We start from the raw sequence: 22483 nt of genomic DNA, 5'->3' as shown, positions 1-22483 counted from the left end.
AATTTCAGAATATAAAAGCTTTTCAAACACATATGGAGCATTAATGAAAATTAATACCACACTGGGCCTTCTTGAAACTCTACAAATTTAAAAAGATTAATATCATTAAATAAATTTATTCTAATAAAATGTTGCTTTTATCTGCCATATTAAGGTTGTTCAATTGTTCAGCTGTTTGGTCTATTTGCATATTAGGATTATATATAGAGAGATGGCTATATTTTTATTTCTAAAAGTCATAGTTTTCATTTTAAAATCTGCTTAGTCATTTTCTATATTTACTTGCTTCTTATTCATATATTCAAACATTTCTTTTTGTTTTTATAACATGTTATAATTATTTATATTAAATTTTAATGATTTAAATATTTCATTGTGTGCCCATTATCCAAAGTCAAATCTTCTCCTGTCACCATATATTAGGACCCCCCTTCATCCTCCACCCCCTTCTCTCTGACAACCACCACTCTGCTATTTTTGTCCATGAGTTTCAGTTTTATATCCCACATATGAGTGAAATCATAAGGCTCTTAGATTTTTCTGACTGACATTTCACTTATAATGTTCTCGAGGTCCATCTATATTGTTGCAAATGGCACTATTTTATCCTTTCTTGTGGCTGAGTAGTATTCCATTGTATATATGTACCACATCTTTATCCAGTCCTCTATCACAGGGCACTTTGGTTGTTTCTATGTCTTGGCCACAATGAATAATGCTGCAAGGAACATAGGGATGCATATATCTTTTCGAATACATGCCTTTTAGTTTTTCAGGTATATACCCAGGAGAGGGATTGCTGGGTCAGTCCTATGGTAGCTCTATTCTTAATTTTTTGAGAAATCACAAGACTGCTGTCCATGGTGGTTGTGCCAGTCTACATTCCCACCAGCTATGAATGAGGGTTCCCTTTTCTCCAAAACCTTTCCAACACTTGGTATTACTTGGCTTTATAACAGCCACTCTAACAGGTGTGAGGTGGTATCTCATTGTAGTTTTGATTTGCATTTCCCCAATTGCTAGTGAGATTGAACATTTTTTCATATATATATATATATATATATATATATATATATATATATATATATATATATATATATATATATCTTCTTGGGACAGAATGCTTCATTCTGTTTTGCCAGTGATTCTCAGGGAACTTTAAAGGACAATCAGCACCTTGGGCCCACCCCCAGAGATCATGAATTAATTGGTCTGAATGTGGCCGGTATTTCTAACAGTTGGAGAACCACTAGATAATGTGATGCAGTCTCGAGAGATCTACATGCAGTTGAGCCAATCATGCCCTGTATTTTTTTAAGCAATCACCTTTCACAGTCTAAAGAAATCTGGCATCTTGTCTTAGATTATCCAGATAATTTTCTCAATTTATCACTCCTCTTAGCTATAACACCATGAGAACTATTACTTATATCTAAAAACTGTTACACTACCATTTCCATGAAAAAGTACTGTACAGCTTTATAATCATTATTATTTTATTTTTTCTCTTGGGCCTCTGACCATTTAAGGTAGAAGAGGGAAGAGGAAGTGGGAGGGGCAGGGGTCACAGGGAGCAGTGGAGCCCTGAAACTAGTCCCAGGCTCTGCCCTCCACGCTGGTCAGTCATTGAAGCAGCAGCAGCACACCCAGTGGCAAATAGGTGGTCCCCGCCTTCAGGCTGCCTGTGGGGTTGGGGGCCCTGTTACACAGTTCACCATTGCAGCAGGTGGAGTTGAACTTGTAGGTGATGTCTTGGTAGGTGACAGGCTCTACACGGCGGCTACATAAAGTGGACAGCATGCATCCTTTGTTGGTGACAGGGCCGAGACCAGGAATTATTCCTTGGCCAGTGAAGCATTGCTCATTGTCCCCACAGGTCATGAGGATGCCAGGGCAATTTGAGGATGAGTCGGTCAGATCACAGAAGATGCACATCTTGATGCCTGTCATGACTATAGGCAGAGCCATCATCAGGAGCAATAGCCACCTGAGGACCATGGTGGCCTGGTGGTGGTGGGCCTCCCAGAACTGCTGAATGACACTTCGCAAGCTCACGAGACTTCTGCCCCTGGTTCTGATCTCCCTGGGTCAGCACTTAGAGTGTCCTTGGTTCCCAATGCTCCGTGTCCCTCTCAGGAGCTTCGGGGTGACCACGGCTCCCAAGTCCCAGAGTCTGAAGCTTCCTTGGGACAGAGACAGCCAGTGGCTGCTGCCCCACAAGAGGGTTTGTGGAGCAGAATGGGGTGACCTCACAAACCCCTCAGTGTTCCACTGGTCACTCTGGGGGTGAGGTCATGGGTAGGGGAGGGGTGTCACAATCTGAAGGGCAGGTTGGCCCACTGACCTGCCAGGGATCAAGGTCATTGCCACCCAACTGAGGTAAGAACACTACACCCAACACTTGCTATCCTGGCCACTCAGGCTTAGGCTCTGCTGGGTGCTGGGTGCTGCTCCTGCCCAGTGCCCAAGGTGAGCCCATTTCTCAGATGGGCAAACCGAGGCTCAGGAGGAGAAAGCGACATGTTCAAGGCCATAGAGCCAGGATTAAACCCCAGGTTTATTTAATTCCAAAGAGGGCATTTATTGAGCACCTGCTGTGTGCAAGACCAGTGCTAGATGCAGTAAAGGCCTACTCTTGCATTGTGGTAACAGGACTCAGAAGGAAGGGGCTCACCATAGCTCCCAGGCTTCTAGCATTGGACTAGGTTCCAGGAACCATGCAGGGAGCTCTACCCATGTTCTCCTGTTGGAATCTTTCTACTTATTAGCTCTGTCTCTCAGATTAGCAAACAGGCACACAGAGCAGGCACAGCCAGAGCCTGGCACACAGCAAGTGTTTAACAAATATGGGTCATTATAGGAAGCAGCTGAGTCTCAGAGCTGTCCCCATGGGTGTCAGAAAATGAACTATGTCTCTTTCCAGAGGCAGAAACTGAGGCATCCCTCAGTAGGAACAGGCAGAGCCCCGGTTTAAACTCAGATCTGCATGCAGATGATAATTTAAGTATCTTAACATGTTGTCCTCATGGGGTAGGTACCTTGGTGGTCTGCATTCTACAGGGGGAATGTTGAGGCCAGACATTAGCAGGATTTTCTTATTTTTAAATAATTTTTATTATTGTTAACTATATTATAGATGTCCCTCCCAATCTTTCTTTTTCCTCCCCTGCTCTGAGGCCCTGCCCTATTCTACAATAGGTCTTCATCATTCTATTGTCCATGTCCATTGGTTATGCATATCTATAATAATAAAAGCATAATATGCTAATTAGACCAGATGACCTTCCGGACAAAGCCAGAGTTGTGAGGAAAGTCTTGGTCCCAAGTGCCAGAGGGAAGCCGGAGCTGGCAGCTGGGGGAAAGAAGGCATACTCTTGCACGAATTTCATGCATCCGACCTTTAGTATGTATATAAGTTTTTTGGTCAATCTCTTCTCATCTCCCAACACACACACATCCCACCCCCGAGATACATCAATCTATTCTATGCCTCTGGGCCTATTTTGTTCATCAGATTATTATGTTCATTAGATTGCACTTACAAGTGAGATCATGCGATACTTGTCTTTCCTTGATTGGCTTATTTCACTCAGCATAATATTCTTCAGGTCCATCCATGATGTTGGAAAGGGTAAGAAACCTTTCTTTTCTACAGCACAGTATTACATTGTGTAAATGTACCACAGATTTCTTTTTTTATCCATTCATCTACTGATGGGCACTTGGGCTGTTTCCAGATCTTAGCTATTATAAATAACACTGCTATGAACATAGGGGTGCATACATTCTTTCTGATGAGTGTTTCTGATTTCTTGGGATACATTCCTAGAACTGGCATCACTGGGTCAAATGGGAGTTCCATTTTTCATAATTTGAGGATCCTTCATACTGCTTTCCACATGGCTGCACCAATCTGCATTCCCACCAGCTGTGCACAAGGGTTCCCTTTTCTCCACATCCCTGCCAACACTTGTTTGTTGATTTATTTCTGATAGCCATTCTGACAGGTGGGAGTTGCTATCTCGCTGTGGTTTTATGGTGGTGGGAAGTGAGTCTTAACCCTAGTAAAGTGACCTCCAAAAGCAGCAGTTATTTTAATGTTGTACATGGGAATGTGTACATTCCACAAGCAGCTGGCACAGAAGGGTTTAACAAGGGTCCAGGCATAGCTTTACATTAGTAGTGGTTCTGCCCTAAAAACATGTCTTCCAAACATCTGTCTCAAAAATAAATGGCATGGATTAAGAGAAGCTTTCAGACCAAAGTTGTGTTAATATTTCCTACCCTCCCTTCTTTTTCAATAATCTCTGTACCTTTTAGATACATATAGTCGAGTAGGAAAGGAAATACAGTATTTTGGGTTAAGTAATCATGAAGAGATTAAAAAATACTTGAAAATATTTGCTTTGCTTGAATCTAGGCATGGAGGTGTTTGTGTGTGGCTCTGTAGGTCTTAAACTAATATTCAAAAATATTTTTTCTGAATATGGTAATCTTTATTTAATTAAATTTTAAATTAAAGGTCAGGGTATCTTTTGAAATGTATGTATTGCAAATATTTTGAAACAACACTATGTTGCTGATGTAGGGAGGGATTTCATTGCTGCTTGTGTGTGTGTGTGTGTGTGAGAGAGAGAGAGAGAGAGAGAGAGAGAGAGAGAGAGAGAGAGAGAGAGTGAGTTTGGAGTATTCTTATCTATAATAAGAAAAAATACAGAAAGAATTAGAGTTGGGTCTTAATTGAAGGAAGTCATATAGTAATTGAAGCTGAATAATTAAATTATGAGAATCCTGGAAAGCCAGTCTGTTTATTTTGGTAGGCCCTGGAGCATATATAAAGAGGATATAGTGGGGAATCAAAGCTCTGTGTTAGTGTAGTTACCCATAGTTTAAAAAAGTGATTGAAAGGGGCATTTGGTCTTGTGACCCTATCATGAAGCATCTGACCCAGAAGGAGATCATGGCCTACTACTATTCAGAATGACCCTGCAATAGAATGCTAGGTTTAGCTAGGAGTCACAAACTACTGTTCAAGTTCAAAGACAATATTTATTGAGTCTCTCCTTGCTTCAATTTCTTTAGTGCTTTTAGTAAAGATTCACTGAGTGCTCTCTTTATGCATGTCACACTTTTTGGTGCTGTGAGGACATTGCATAAAAAAGAGGATATGGCCTTCAATACTCTATGACCTAGTTATGGAGCTGAGATGTACAAAAGCTCTAGGCAACCGACTATGCTAGCAGGCTCCTCTTCTAGGGGGTCGATTATTTTTAAAAATACTCCACTGTTGAACCTCAGAGGGAAGGCAGAGGAGGGTGAGTGGGACTAGATCAACCAATGAACTTGTATGCATATAGGCATAACCTTTGGACACAGGTAATGGGGTGGTGAGGCCCTGACAGGGGGGGGGGGGTGGTTCAGGAGCTGGCTGGAGAGGTTATGGGAAGAAGAGGGAGCTATGAAACACTTTCAACATTAAAGATGAAAAAAAATACGCCAGATGGCATATTTCCTTATTTACTTAATATTTAATTTCATTTTACTATAAAATGCTTAAAACTATTCTAAAACATCCTAGAAAACAATGTTTTTAAAAATATGGCCGAAACAGGTTTGGCTCAGGGGTAGAGCGTCCATCTGAGAACTGAAAGGTACCGGGTTCGATTCCGGTCAAGGGCATGTACCTTGGTTGCGGTAGGGGGTGTGCAAGAGGTAGCTGGTCAATGTTTCTCTCTCATTGACGTTTCTAGCTCTCTATCTCTCTCCTTTCCTCTCTGTAAAAAATAAATTGAAATATATATATATATATATATACATATATATATATATATATATGTATTTCCTCACAAACTAGTCTATATACCATTCTCTAGTCAAACTTCCTGGGATGATAGAAGTGTTCTATAAGTTTTTTGTCTGATGTAGTAGCCATTAGCCACATATGGCTATGAGCATTAGAAGCGTCCCAAGTGTGACTGAAGAATTATATTTGTAATATTATTTAATTTTAATTATTTTAAATTTAACTAGCCATATTTTCTAAATGTATTATGCTCTCAGTCTAATTTCAAATTTAAAAAGTTGAACCACTTGTAACACAATACTTTGCCTGTGGCATTTTCCCAATATTCTTTGTTTAGGAAATGGCCTAATATGTATTGTTAATCATTATATGGCAGTCTAATGAACAAAGGAGACCTCATAAAATGCCTAATACACGCAGTAGTAATCCCTTTTTCTATGGAAATAAAATAATACGAATACATTTTATAGGGAAGTTTTAAAAGCGCTATTAATCAAATATAATTTCAGCAAAGCCCTTAAGGTGATTGAATTCAGGAAACGGAAAATGAAACAGCTGTTTTTATATTTTACAATACATCTGTAAAATGAGAAAAACAAGTAACTTTGTTTTATTAGTATTTGCTTTTAATTTTTCAACTAAATAATTCAATATGAAATTAAGCAGCTAAAATATAGGGCAACCTATATCAAAAGAAATAGTTTCACTGTTATATAAAGTAAGTTTTTATTGTAAAAGCACCCTTTCTCTTGCCATTCTAACTTTATCTTATTTCTAACAACTAAAAAGGCAAAGATAAAAATAGAAACCAAACAATATCTATTTGAAATATTTCTGAAAACAAATATAAGGAATCACTACTAAAATAGAAATGAGAGTCTGGAGGCTTCTAACAATTTTATCAAACAAGCTGTTCTGTGGCCTTATAAAGTGAAATCTCTTTTTAATTATTCTGTGTTGAATTAAGAAGTAAATAACCATACTCTAAAGAAGCCTGCCTCTCCCTGTCAGTTTAGCTTCTTGAAAGGAGATGCCACACAGCATCCTAAGAATTCTCAATTTGATCAATCAGGCTGTGAAACTTCCTTTTGTGCAGAGAACTGTCATTCTTAGCACAGTTAAATTTGGTTTTATGGTTTAAAAGTGCCCTATTAACTTGGTGCTTCCTGCATTTTCATTAACTGCAAACATATTTGATATCATGTTAAGCACCTCTGAAATGAAACTTTCCTTCTGGAATAAGTCATTCTATTATAGCAGCTGCTTACCACGGAACTTGCTTTTGAACATTACATTGCTTTAATGTGATTCCCTATGAATCGATGCTTTGGGTGGGGCTATACAACCCTAGCATTTATAACCATATGCTGTACTTTAGTCAAGCCTTTTCCCTTCTCCCTGACTGTAAAACTGTGAAGTGAACAATTTTTGAATTCCAAATTATAGTCCTTTGTAGGAGAAACTTCTGCAAAGTACTGGAATATACGTGAAACTACCCTGATCCCACACTAGGGCAATGATTCTAAACTTCGGAGATCCATCAGCTTCACCGAGCAGAACTAAAATTAAATATAGCCCTGGCCTGTGACAGACCAACTGAATCAGAACTTCTAATGCGGGTGCTCAGGATGCAAATTGTAAAAGCTCAGCAGGTGATTATAAAGCACCAGTGTGGGCATTGTGACCCTAGCACAGCAGTGCTCATATCTTAGCACAGGGTTTGTTCAAACAGATTTTGAGTTTCTGATTCTGCAAGTCGGGAGCAGGCTCTGAGAATTGGCACCTCTAACAAGTTCCCAGGTGGTATTGTTGCTGCTGGCCTGGATACCAAGCTTTGAGAAGAACTGCCCTAGGGCCCTGAGATTGAATTAGTCCCTTTGAATTCTCTTCAGAGATAATGCAAATTATCAGAGGCCATCCTTGTCATTGAATATGATGCCACTCCTTTTCCTCCTGCAGTGATTTATCAAAGGAAGGATGATGAGGCTCCCAGGTGGGAATGAGAAAGACTCAAATGGATCCTATTGGTTCCTTGGAGGCTTTATGAGCAGTTGATATATTCGGAGTTGGATTTAGTCAGAACAGGTTTGCCACGTGAGCATATTACCAAGTATCTTAACTACATTGGAAAAGGTCACTTTGAGCCTCCCTTTCTTAAAAGAAGAAGCTTGCTAGGTGGGAGTCATCATTCCTTTATTCAACAAAACTCCTACTATTGCTAAGGCAAATAAAGTAGAGCAGAACAGAGGCAAGATCCTTGGTTTTATGGAATTGACATTATATTCAGAGTTGAGTGCCTGGCTTAGGGCGCTGCTGAGCTACCTGAGATAAGATGGTAGCGATGGCCTTGCAGCGGTGTGACATTTGGCTTGAGACTTGGATACTGAGGAACTAGAAATGTGACATCAGAAACCAGAGCTTTCCAGACAAAGGGAACAGTGAGTGCAAAGGTCCAGAGGCTGGGCTATCCTGGCTTTCTTTTCGGGACAGGAGAAAAGATCATGTGGCCAGAGTGAGTGTCAAACTGGTGAGATCTGAGAGGCCAGAGATTGGAGGTGGGGGGGTTGCAAGCCATTATTGTAAGTCTGTATTCATTCCATGACAAGGGGCTTCTAACGAAAGGAGTAACATGATGTCTTTTTTCTTTTCATTATCATTCAGTTGCTTTGTTAACCAGAGAAGCAGAGCTACAGTAGAAGAAGGGAGAGTTAGTAGGTGGAAAACACAGCTTTCTGGGTGAAAATTGATGGAGGCTTGGCTCAGTGGATAGAGCATTGGCCTGTGTACTGAAAGGGTCCTGGGTTTGATTCGGATTGAAGGGCACATACCATGGTTGCAGGTTCCTTCCCAGCCCTGGTTAGGGCTGATGCAAGAGGCAACCAATCAGTGTGATTCTCTCACATCAATATTTTTCTGTCTTTCCCTCTCTTTTCCACTCTCTCTAAAAACAAATGGGGAAAAAAATCCTCGTGTGAGAATTAAAAAATAAATAAATAAAAATAATTGACGCACATAAGGGACATTGGCTCAAATGACCTCATTTTCTGTGATTCCTGTCCTTACAATGATAGTAGGAGCTGAATAGATATATCTGAATAGATACACCTGCTAAATAAATACTTCTATCATAGTAGGAACAGGAATATATATGAAAGGACATGTGTAGGATAACTATCAATATTAAATGTTATATATTTCCATCAATATCTTCTTGGTGGGGATATAACATTATAGTACAAATCCAATTAATGCTATCATTATAACATTTAATCCGTTTAAACCTTAAAATACTTCCCTTTGAATTATGTATCTGTAAATTAACTTTGATATATACTTAAGGTGGTTAGCATTTTAAATTCCCTAATAAAAATCCATTTTAAAATAGTTATGTAAGAATTTTAAGTATCATTATCAAAATCTATACCAGAAGATTTGTTAACTCAAAAAAGGGATACTTGAAATAATTATTCATGGATGAAGTGAGTGTTGGTCAAGATGTTGAGCCTTACCAAAAATTTTTTTAAAATATATTTTATTGATTTTTTACAGAGAGGAAGAAAGAGGGAGAGAGAGTTAGAAACATTGAAGAGAGAGAAACATGGATCAGCTGCCTCCTGCACACTCCCCACTGGGAATGTGCCTGCAACCAAGATACATGCCCGTGACCAGAATTGAACCCGGGACCTTTCAGTCCGCAGACCGATGCTCTATCCACTGAGCCAAACAAGTTTCGGCTAGCCTTACCAAATTTTGATAGATTTTGTGGGCCTTACCATGAAGAAGGCATAAGCTCTTGGCAAGACCAGGAGCCTAATACTTTCTGTTATGTGTGCTAGTGCTAGTTCTAAACTCCCTGTGGTCTGACTTCTATTTCATGGAAGATTCCATCCACTGATCTTCCTCATAGGGAACCTCTCTTGCAATGGCAGTTCCCATGTATTGAGAGTGATAACTTTAAGATCTAAGCTCAATGACTGTTTTATGCCTATTAAAATGCTCCTAAATGTTGTTGGCACATTTGACAGAATTTGGTCTACTTGCTCTAAGTCTTGTTTTAATTTTAGCATGCCACCTGGTATGTTGCCATGGATCATCCACCTGTCTCTAACAGTAGGATTCTAATTAAAGAACCTGAAAATTTCTGTATGGTCAAATTGGCCTAGGTTCGTTTTTACAACAGAGGTTCAAAATATTTAAAGCAACTACTTGGAAAAATATCAGACTGAGGTAAGTATGTCTTTAAACTTTTTAAAAAAGAAAGGTAGGGCCCTCCATGATGTTTCTTTTAAATATGTTTTTATTGATTTTTAGAGAGAGGGAAAGGGATAAGGGAGAGAGATAAACACCAATGGGTTGCCTCCAGTGTGCACCCGGACCAGAGACCAAACCCACAATCTGGGCAATGTGCCCTGACCAGGAATAGAACCGGCAACCTTTTGGTGCACAGGATGATGCCCAACCCCTGAGCCACACTGGCCAGGGCTTAACTTATTTTTGAACACTTAAAGTTTTGATTATTTCTTTATACTTAACTTTTCAAAACTAATGCCTTCTTTCATTTTCAAATACAGTTTTGTATTGCATTTATACATTGGATGAGTTTACTTCTATTCCACAAAAATAGAAAATAAATGCCAGAATGCATGATCTGGACATTTCATTCATAATGCACAGATCAAATACACTACAAAAAATAAAGTTATGTCTGTGTTAAACATATAATTGTACTTGAAAAGCAGTAAGTGAATCCCTATAACTCTTTCTGCACTCATCTAAATACACAGTCATAGACAAGTATCAGTCTTATCCTCCCCTACCGCTAGCAAACCCAGGGATAGGTGAGGGTCATTTCAACAGGACACAGCAGGGCCTCCTGGAGCAATAGATTCACACTATATGCATTTTAATGAGAACAGGAACTCATGCTATGGATAAACATATAACTGTTCCAGTGCACAGCCTCCAACCCCATGCTTTCCCACCCCCCATGATTTTTAATGAAGTGTTTTGTTGAAATGTTGAGTGTGTTTTAATACCAACATTGCATTTATTCATTCACTCCTCAAATATTTATTGAGTGCCTCCTGAGAGTCAGAATCAGTGAGCCATTCTTTTGATCATGACTATTGTAATAAATATAAAAAGTGATGTGTATTAAGTGTAATAATGTAATAAATATAATTGTGACCCTACTTGAGAATAAAAAAATATTCTTTTGTTAGTACAATAGTGATGGTTAATCGCTATTACATTGCCAGGATTCCCTACAATTGACTCTATGTTAATAGATTAATCAGGGGCATAGGTAAAAGGAAGGAAATTAATTTAAAAAGAGAATCATCAAGAATGAGTTATCTGAAAAGATTCTGAGTTGAGGAAAGAAACAGACGATCTCCTGTTAACCTTCTCAACCTGTTATGGCTTTGTACAGTCTGACTCAACATAATATGATACATAAGATGTAATATAAATAAAGAAAATAAAAAATTTGAATAGTTTATTAGATATTGTGTAAGAGAGAAGTATCTTCTGTTCCACATTTCTCAGAATTAGTGCCTCTGAATGGGTAATAGTATTGTAATTTCTCAGTGAAGGAGGCAATGTGCATGAGAGTATGTATTAGTATCTATACATGTACACACATTCATGTCTGAATATATGTGGGATGAAATACATAAGTTAAAAGTTGAATTCAAGGTCTGTTGCTTTTTTTTTAAAACCCCATATTACTGTATGAGGTTATAGAAACCACATTGGCTTTTAATTACATCAGCTCTCATAGTTTCCATTATCCATGGTAAGTAAAGAGGGTTGGTAATGGATAAAATTATTGAGTTTGGACTCACGCAACCTGGAATTGTTTAAAGATCACCCAGTTAAGCCTGGCTGGCATGACTCAGCAGTTGAGCGTGGATCTATGAATCAGGAGGTCACCATTCAATTCCCAGTCTGGGCACATGCCCCTGTTGTAGGCTTGATCCCAATAGGGGGCGTGCAGGAGGCAGCTGATCAAGGAATCTCTCTCATCATTGATGGTTCGTGTTCTCTCTCTCTCTCTCTTCCTCCCTCCCTCCCTCCCTCCCTTCCTCCCTCTCTCCCTCCTTCCCTCTTTTCTTCCCTCCCTCCCTTCTTCTCTAAAGTCAATAAGACTATATTTTTAAAAATATCATCCAGCTGAATCTTATAATTTTTCACATAAAGATTGAATATCATGTCCAAATTTACATAGTTAGTGGTAGAACCAGGAAAAGAACCAGAATACAGATTACTTCCCATCTGCCTTAGAAGCAAACCAAGGTTTCTGAATGACCCCTAACTTCTTACTAGGTTCTCCCTTCTGCCTATCTCTTAGCTTCCTGGTGTTCTAATGTTTGCCTCTTTTCCTTCTCAGACCTTATACTTAAATGGTTGAACTAGTTTAAAGTGTTAATACTTCCATGAGTGTTTCTATCTTAATATGGATCTAATTATAAACTAAAGAAATAAAACTCTAAACATGGGATTTCAGGCATACATGAGGATGGGTAGATGGAGGTGGAAGGAAGTATTTGGAAGCTTCCAAAACCATTGAAGTCACAGCACATGGTAGGTCAATTTCCTGGTCCTCCTGATTTAAAGGCAGTTCAAATATGATTTATAAACTTGAAGACTTGCTGAACATTTTACCAAAATGAAATTCTACTGCTAGGAAATGTGTTACTAATGAGCAGAAAAGCCCTATAACACTGAATATGAAAGGAAGTTCATGTAGAGTAAGGTAACTTGACAGTTTCACCAGATGAAAATGTTTAAGAATCAATACTTTAAAAAATTATTCAACAGATACTCTGAATGTTGACATATTAATAAACTATGCATTCAGTACATATAGAGCATGAATTATATGTGCCAAATTCTGACCAAGACTTAAAGGTATTGCATCAAGATAAGCACCCTACTCTCTTGGAAGTTATAATGGGGTTGAGGGAGGTGGTGATAAGAGCAACAGAGAAATAAATAAATAAACAAACAAACAAACAAACAAACAAGTAATTTCAGATGGAGCTAACTGCAATGAAATAAATAGCATTGGGAGACATGATGAAGATAGATGTGTGGTGCATGACCGGCATGGCTCAGGGGTTGAGTGTTGACCCACAAACCAGGAGGTCACAGTTTGATTCATGCTCAGGGCTCATGCCCAGGTTGCGGGCTTAATCCCCAGTGTGGGGCATGCAAGAGGCAGCCAATCAATGATTCTCATAATTGATGTTTCTATATTTCTCTCCATCTCTCTTTTTCCCTGAAATCAATAATAATATATATATATATATATATATATATATATATATATATATATATATATATATATATATATTTTTTTTTTTTTTTAAAGATTGATCTGAGGCTACTTTGGGAGGATGGTCAGAAGTTTCTTTGTAGAAGTGATATCTGAGCTAAGACCCAGACAAGAAGGGAGAAAACATGAGGCAACTGAAGGAACAGCAAGAGCCAAAGCCCTAAAGTGGGAATGAGGTTGGTATGTGACCAGAAGGGAATGTGACAGATGACACCTGAGAAGGAAGCAGGGACTGGTTGATGTAGGGACTAGATATATATGATAAGGAGTTTGGACTTGGTTTCAGGAAGTCATTGAGTAGTTTTAAATAAGAAAGTGGTTCACTCTGATTTCCCTCTAAAAAGTAACTTTCACTTCTGTGCAGAGAATGGATTGTAGAAAGACCCAGGAGGAAGCCTGGAATAAGAGGGTGACAGAAAACTTACAGACAGGTACAGGGTCAAACTTGAGACATAATCAATCTGATTTGATGGATTTGATATCAGAGGATGATTTACATATATTGTTAATTTTAGGTACAGGAAAGATGTGCAATCCTATACAATAAAACCCTAAAATGCAAATAGACTGAATGGTGGAATGGCAGAATGACCCATCACTATGATGCACACAGACCTGCACTGAGCATCCTCTGCCCCCTGAGAGGGAGGCGACTGGTGGTGCTGACGGAGAGAGGGCTGGCCAGTGGGCGGTGCCAGGCTGCCAGCTAAGGCAGGTGCCAGCAGGGTTCCCCAATCTCTCTGCCAGCCAGTCACCCCACAGATAGCCCTGATCACCGACCAGGCCTAGGGACCATACGCTATACATTGGGAACAATCTCTTAGATTTAAAAATTAAAATCTGACAAGGCTATTCAGACACTGAAAAAACAGGATGATGCAATGATGACATGCATGGACTCTGACTTGCACATTTCGTGGTCACCCCTGATTCTGACATTTATAACTGTGTGGCAAAGCCAATCACTTAAAGTGTCTCTGCTTCAGTATTTCCACCCATAAGATGGGAAAAAATGGTACTAATGCCTCAGAAGGATCATGTTATGTACTACTTCTTATAATTAGGGCAAAAAAAATGTAGCTGCCCATACAACGGCAAAATGCATTTCACCTGTATGAAAGTATGGTCACTGTTGCATGCAGCATCCTGGATTGTGAGAGGGATGTCCGACTGCTAGTTTAGGCCTGACATCCCCTGAAGGGTCTTGGATTGCAAGAGGATGCAGGCCAGGCTGAGTGACCCATCCACCCCAGTGCACGAATTTTGTGCCCCGGGCTCTAGTTAAATTATAAGGATTCAGGGAAATTTATAGAAAGGTTAATGACATTAAGCATCTATTTTATAGTTTGTAATAAGAACCATGAATGTTTGAGACATTGGCTTTAAATAAGGGGAATTAAAGAGATATTAAAAGGAAACAAACATTCACAAAAACAGGAAAAGGGACAAATATTTTCTGAATAGCACTTTGTGTATTTCTGTAATTCATGGTGAAGCCTAGTGTTAACTTTCAATGAAATCATATAAATTAACTGAAACATAAAAGAGCAACTATATTTCCTTACAGCAACAGAAAGGCACCAAGTATATTTCAGTAATAAATTGTTTATGCTGATGGAAACTGCTTTATCCTCATGAGCTATATACCTGATAGAAATATACCAGACAGGGAAATTCATCAGGAATAGTAGACTTACATACATATTACATACATATTAGTTCAATGTATAACTGACTTACATACATATTAGTTCAATGTATAACTGATATAAGCATTTTGCCCAAAGTTAGTAACTATCTCTCTTCTTATGATCAGAAAACCTCGCATAGTATTATTTTATCTTAACTACTGACTTTGATCTGAGAAGCTCAAATGCTGAATGGTATGTTTTCTGTTAGATTCTTAATATGAACTAGGTAGCCAACCTCCAATTTCCAAAAACACCTTACGATATATAAAAAAATCTCATGAAGAAATATAAAAATAAATGAAAGATTTTTCAGTAGTTGCTGAAAGCGAGACAAATTAGAAGAATCATTTATTTGACGTTTAATGCAAACTCTGAATAAATAATCATACTCCAGCCAGCTTTGTATATTGTGACATTGTGTGAAGGTAAGTACAGAAAAGAAACTTAATAAATCTTTGTTGAAATAAAAAAAAAGTGATTTCAATTTGTTGCAAAAAAAAAAAAAAAGTTGTTTCACCTCAAACTATTGCCAGAAAGATAACAAAGAAATTTAATTTTTCCAAAGTTACCAATCCCCAGAATGAGAGTATCTTTTCTTTCTATTTCCAGTGTACCTTGCAATAAAAAGTGGGAACCTATACCTAGAATAAAGCTGGTTAAAAGAAAGTAAAGTCTAATAGACACTGTTATCATATATAAATACCTTACTTGGATGAGTTCAGGGTACATAAATTGGGCAGTTTGCCCAAGGCCTAAAGGGATGATTGTCCTCAGTTTATTGCCTAACAGTTTTCATTTTAGGGAACTTAGTGACTTGGCATCATGAAACTTTAATTCAGCATTTTCTTTCTTTTTGAAAAGATATATTTTATTGTATTTTTATAGAGGAAGGGAGAAGTATAGAGAGTTAGAAACATCGATGAGAGAGAAACATCGATCAGTTGCCTCCTGCACACCTCCTGGGGAGGTGCCCGCAACCAAGGTACATGCCCTTGACCAGAATGGAACTTGGGACCTTTCAGTCCATAGGCCAATGCTCTATCCACTGAGCCAAACCAGTTAGGGCTATTTCAGCAATTTCCCATAAGCTTTAATAAAAATGAAACTTTAGGGTGGATTAAACCTCATGTGAATATGATTTCTTCAAATCCAACACATACACACAAGATAATTTCCCCATTTTGTATTCAAGAATAGAGACACCAATACAGATTAAAATTCATCGGAATTCCTCAAAAAACAAGCTTGCATAACACTCTATGTTCCTGATTCTCTGCTTTAAGCATACTTGTAAATAATGAGACAAATAATGCATCAATAAAAAGTACAATATGCATATTGTCACTGATTATAAAATGAAGTAGTATAAGTTATTTTTGCTTTCTTTGTCACATAGTTAATTATGGAAAAAATTAATAACTAAAGTTGAAAGACTGGTCCATTATTTTAAATTTATTTAGTGATCCAAAACATTAATACCAAGCGTGACTGCATTAGGGTTTTTTTAAATTTATTTTTTCTTTATTTTTTTCCATCACAATTTATTCCCCCTTTAGCCTCCTCCACCTCCACCATCTCTCTGCACCCTGCAATCACTACATCATTGTTTGTGTCTATGACTTCTTTCTCCTTTTTTGCTTAATCCCTCCACATTCTGCATCAGGGACTTTTTTTTATTAAGATTTTGGCTTTACCATTTAAGAACTGATTACAAAATCTACAAAAGTTTCTATTGTAAATTCCATGATTATTAGATTAGAGTAAGGTTACGATTGCTTCATGACCCTGATGAATATTGCTTTATTTTGCATAGCTTTAATTTTTCCATAGAATGTGTCACTTTCTAACATGCTATCTAATTTATCTTTTATTACATGTTTTGTTTATTGTCTTGTGTTCCCTCATTAAACTATCAAACTATCGTATCTACAGAAACAGAAATCTGGGTCTATTTTGAAGACCAAGTGCCTACAAGAGTGCCTGGAACATAGCGGGCACCCAATAAATATTTGTAAATTTAATGAATATTCTTAGTTCTGAATAAATCCAAAACCAATGCCTCACTGAATAATTGTACATACTCATGCATATATACATATTTAATTTGAATCCCATTTATTTACAATGCCTTTATTATCTCTGGGTCATCAATCAGTGCACGTTGATAGATTGAATAAAATATCACAGAGCAACAAAAATTGAGCAAGCATTATTGTTTTTAAGTAATTAATATTAATTAATTTTTAAATATCATTAAACTGGATATCAATGCTTTGACAACAGTGCTTTATCATTAAGTAAACTTTCAGAAGAGAGTTTATAGTAGCTGACATGACCCTTGGTTAGCTTGTATTATAAAACATAATGATGCTGTCTTTGTTAGATAATTCAAGCAAAATATAGAAACAGAATTACATGTGATATCTAAAAAGATTATGTTATAGTGACAAAAATAATAAAGACTTGGAGCATATGGAATAAAACCTGATTTTCTTTTCCCAACTCCAAATGTCACAAACACCTATGCAAGGTCTTAATGGTACAGAAACGGATGTATTCTTCACTTCCATCTGTCTAGTACTCAAGATCCTCTATAACCCGAAAGTTGTCTTCAGGTTTTGAGCATCCCATGATTTTTCATACACTTTTTCTTTTTAACTAAGTAATGACTACTTTTTAAAATGGTAATGGGAATGGCTTCTCTAATCAATATTAAAACAATAATACCTTGCCCAGCCGAAACTGATTTGGCTCAGTGGATAGAGCGTCACCCTGCGAACTGAAGGGTCCTGGGTTCGATTCTGGTCAAGGGCATGTACCTTGATTGAGGGCATATTCCCAGTAGGAGGTGTGCAAGAGGCAGCTGATCGATGACTCTCTCTCATTGATGTTTCTAACTCTCTATCTCTCTCCCTTCCTCTCTGTAAAAAAATCAATAATATATATATATATATATATATATATATATATATATATATATATATATATATATATATTATATAATATCTTGCACAGCTGGGCTCAGTGGTTGTGCATTAATCTATAAACCAGGTGTTCACAATTCGATTTCCAGTCAGAAAACAAGCCCTGGTTGCAGGCTCAATCACCCATGGGGATTGTGCAGGAGGCAGCTGATCAATGATTCCTATCACTGATGTTTCTATCTCTCTCTCCCTTCCTCTCTGAAGTCAATAAAATATACATTTAAAATCAATAATAATAATAATAATAATAATAATAATAATAATATCTGGCTAATACTTAACTAAAAAAAAAGCCCAGCTCATTTTCTTCATAACAAAATTGTCTATGTTGCTGCAAAATATGGTTGGCTGTAGTTTATATTGTTTGGGAAAGTTTAGTGTATTTTTAAAGTATTCAGAATTCAGTATGTGAGCATTATGCTAGATATCTTGCTATGCCCTGTCAGATGTACTCTCATTGCTCTCAGTAGTAGGTGATTGCTACCCTCCCCCACCCCGGCCCTCCACCATCCCGTATTCCGTTAGGTCCAAGTTGGGTTTGGTCAATGAAAATATTCTCCAGGCATAAGAAGAACAGAGGTGCCTCCTGCCATATTTCTATGGGTTTGTGGGATTCCTCTACTGAGGACCTCATCTCCTGTCTGAAGGCCCCTCTGTAAAATATTCCTGCTTGTCTCCCTTTCCTCTTATAGCCTAGGGAGAGTAATAACCCCTATTCTCTTTCTCTTTTTAAAAATATATATTTTATTAATTTTTTTTTTACAGAGAGGAAGGGAGAGAGAGAGTTAGAAACATCGATGAGAGAGAGAGAGACATTGATCAACTGCCTCCTGAACACTCCCTATAGGGTGTGTGTTTATAACCAAGGTACAAGCCCTTGACTGGAATAGAACCTGAGCCCCTTTAGTCTGCAGGCCGACGCTCTATCCACTGAGCCAAACCAGTTAGGGCTGTAAATAGTCTCTCTTATCTTACCTGGTTTGCGAGAGCTATCTCCTTCCTGCTAAAGCTCTGACTAGACACACATTAATTTTCTCACATTGATGTCCTGCTTTAGACACTTTTTTCATTTCTGTAAATGGTACAAAGCTTAAGCAAAGACTGGTAAACCACTCATTCCTCCACATCCTGTTAGTGAATCATGTCCAGCCTGCCACTGAAATACATTTTGAAATTGTCCATTTCTCTTTTTCTCTATTGCCAGCCTTCTAATTGAAGCTACTCTCATTTCCTTCCTGGGTATTGGAATAACCTCCAAACTGCTCTGTTTTGTAGAAAATCTCTAATAATAAAAGTGTAATATGCTAATTAGACCGGACAGCTGAATGACCTTCCAGGCGTCCTTCTGGATGAAGCCAGGGTTGTGAGGGCCGAGCCCCTTTCATGAATTTCATGCATCAGGCCTTTAAGTTGAGTTATAATTGACATAAAATATTAGTTTTACATGTACAATGTAGTGACTCCACATTTATATATATTATGAAATGACTACCACAAGTCTAGTTATCATCTGTCACCATACAAAGTTGATACAATATTATTGCCTACATTCCCTATGTTGTAAGTTACATATCTGTGACTTACCTATCTTGTTCCTGTAAGTTTGTGCCTCTTGATCCCCTTCATATGATTCTCACACTGTGCTTCCCTGCTTTGTTTTTATTGTGGCAGTCTTTACGACTTCATTCCCTACTTCTTGCTCTCCTTCTACTTCAATATACATACTAAACAGAGCCTTTTGAAAAAGGCATAAATAGGTAATGCATCTTTAACATAAAACTCCATAATGGCTTCCCATTTCTTTTTTTCCTTTTTTTAAAATATATTTTATTAATTTTTTACAGAGAGGAAGGGAGAGAGATAGAGAGCCAGAAACGTTGATGAGAGAGAAACATCGACCAGCTGCCTCTTGCACACCCCCTACCAGGGATGTGCCCGCAACCAACGTACATGCCCCTCACCGAAATCGAACCTAGGACCCTTTAGTCCGCAGACCGATGCTCTACCACTGAGCCAAACCAGTTTCAGCATGGCTTCCCATTTCACTTTGATTAAAATGTGAATGCTTTACTGTGGCCTACCAGGCCTAAAAGAAACAGACCTCTCTGCATGGCTATCCCTACTCATCACACAAGTCCATCCACTTTTGAGGCTCACTGTTCTCCTTTTGGCTACTCAAAACAATTCAGCTCTTTCTCATCTTGGGGCTTTCACATTCACTCTTTCCCTAACTAATAAACCCTGCTCTGGGGATTCTCCAGAATAGGGGTGTCGAACTCAATCAGAGAAGGGGCCAAAATCTAAAATCCAGCCTAAACCGCGGGCCGAATGGTTTACTGAACAGTCATAAACTGTCATTGTGATGGAAACTCAGCGGAGTGCAGTGATGACAGCGTGGTGCGGGCCACATTGCAAGGCCTGGCGGGACGGATTTGGCCCGCGGGCCTTGTGTTTGACACATGTGCTCCAGAAATTGATCTGTGCCACCCTTCCTGTCTGAAGTGCCCTTGCTTCCTTCACAGCGGAGTTCTGTGTTCATTCTGTTCATCTGGTGTTTGTGCTGTATGTCTCAGCCCACCGGAGTGTAAATTAGATGAGGCCAAAGATTTCATCTATATCCTCAGTGTTTGAATGGCCTGGCTTAGTCATACATTAATAACCATTTGGTTGTTGATTGAATAAATAAATACCTCATCATTCATTGCTGCTTCAGTTTTCACAAGGGACTTGTAGTCCTAACTGTACAATGTTTCTATACTGTGCTTTTCTTTTCTATCTCTGTGGCCTGAACAGATTATCTTATGGTAATTCAAAATTAAATATCTTCTCCAGCCCAGGCGACATGGCTCAGTGGTTGAGCATCAACTTATGAACTAGGAGATCAGGGTTTGATTTCTGCTCAGGGTACATGTCTGGGTTGCGGACACGGTCCCTAGTGTGGGGAGTGCAGAAGGCAGCCAATCGATGATTCTCTCTCATCATTTATGTTTATATCTCTCTCTTCCTTTCCCTTCCTCTCTGAAATCAATAAAAATATATTTTAAAAAATATATTCTCCATTTTGAAATGTTGGAGCTGGTAAATATCTCCTACGATAGAATATATTCCCATTACAAGATTCCCCCATGAACAGGCAATTACTGATCTAATTTCTACCACCACAGCTTAGTTTTCATTAATGCCTATGCACTCTTGTGTCTGGCCTCTTTGCTCAAGATAATGGCTTGAGATTCATTCATGTTCATATGTGTACCAGTAGTCTGTACCTTTGTATTGGTAAAAGGATTTTAATTGTATGCTTGATTCACTACCTGTTTATTCATTCACCTGTTGATGGACATTAGGTTTGTTTCCAGGTTCAGGATATTCTGAATAAAGGTGCTATGAAAATTTGTGAACTTGTCTTTTAAGTTACACCCATTTTAATTTCTCCTGGATAAATACTTAAGAGTAGAATCTGGGGTCTTGGGGAAATAGATGTATATTTAAACTTATAAGAAACAATCAAAGTTTTCTAAAGTGGTTATGCTATTTTTCATTTCCAACAGCAATGTTTAAGTGTTCCACTTGCTCCTTATCATTACAATACTTGTTATGGTCAGTCCTCTAAATTTTAGCCACTCTAATAGGTATGTAGTGGAATATCATTGGAATTGCATTAATTTACATTTCTCTCATGACTAATAATGCTGAGTATCTTTCTATGTGCCTATTATTCATTCTTATGTCTTCATTTGGGAATTATCTGTTCTTATATTGAAAAAAATTTCATTGGAAATTTGTTGCAGTTACTTGCAAAATGGCTGAATCTCAAGTACACAGCACATTTACCAACAATTTTTAGCTTGGATGAACTGATTACTTGATTGAATTGAAATCTACCAGCATTCACAGTATAGTGCATCTTATTACACATTTTAATACAGGAACATACCATCCTATTTAGACATATGCTTCTTTTTAAGGAAAAAAGGCAGTCTGACTAGTAGTGCATATTATCAATATCCTAATATTAAACTATTTTCATTCTTTTAATTTAAAATTATAATCAAAATTAGAACATCTTATTCTCCCTAAGATACATGTAATGTGAAATTGGCACAGCAAGAGTTTGCCACAAATGTGAGAGGAGATAGAGATGGCTCATTTGCTTTTAAAATGGATATGATGAATATAGCACATGTAGGGAAAAATTAACTAACTGGAACAAAATGTTTTTGCAACCATTCCTCTCAGCTGGAAGCCCAACTATCTCTTTCTTTTTTAAAGATAATAAGAAAGACCATAAACTGAAGATGCCTCTATTTTTAATCACAAATCCTATTTTAATTCTGAATTTGATAAAGTAGAGCAGCTACTCTTGATACTTCATATTAACATATACTGTATTCTTCAAAGTGCAATATTAATTTTTGCTAACACTACAATAAAAAGACCTCTGAATCAGTATGGTTTTTAAATAAAAATGCTATTACGCTTTGAATACAATATATGCCTATATATGAGTAGCCCATACACATCAGAATGTATCATACTAAGTTAAATATATTACATTAGAAATTTACTTTTTTAAAAAAATATTTATTATTGAAAATATTACATATGTCCCCCCTTTCCTCCCCATTGATCCCTTTTAACCTGACTCTGCCCCCCACCCCAGGCCTTC

General features: G+C 37.9%; 2 protein-coding genes across 2 annotated transcripts in view; both read right to left on the bottom strand.

Moving 5' to 3' along the window:
• IL1RAPL1 (interleukin 1 receptor accessory protein like 1) overlaps positions 1-22483 on the bottom strand; it is a 314390-nt gene that overhangs the window by 170523 nt on the left and 121384 nt on the right. The window lies entirely within an intron of this gene.
• On the bottom strand, positions 1624-1998 carry LOC118719867 (sperm acrosome membrane-associated protein 4-like). Its single transcript, XM_036439707.1, has one exon. The coding sequence runs from the start codon at positions 1996-1998 to the stop codon at positions 1624-1626; it is 375 nt and encodes a 124-aa protein (XP_036295600.1).

Source organism: Pipistrellus kuhlii, unplaced genomic scaffold, assembly GCF_014108245.1.
Source record: "Pipistrellus kuhlii isolate mPipKuh1 unplaced genomic scaffold, mPipKuh1.p scaffold_m20_p_16, whole genome shotgun sequence".
In the NCBI taxonomy this organism is placed as follows: domain Eukaryota; kingdom Metazoa; phylum Chordata; class Mammalia; order Chiroptera; family Vespertilionidae; genus Pipistrellus; species Pipistrellus kuhlii.
The sequence above is the reverse complement of the archived record's forward strand: the minus strand, read 5'-3'. Positions and strand labels throughout refer to the sequence as shown.

Excerpts from the sequence above, each read along its gene's own strand:
- LOC118719867 (XM_036439707.1), bottom strand. The coding sequence starts at position 1,998 with ATGGTCCTCAGGTGGCTATTGCTCCTGATGATGGCTCTGCCTATAGTC.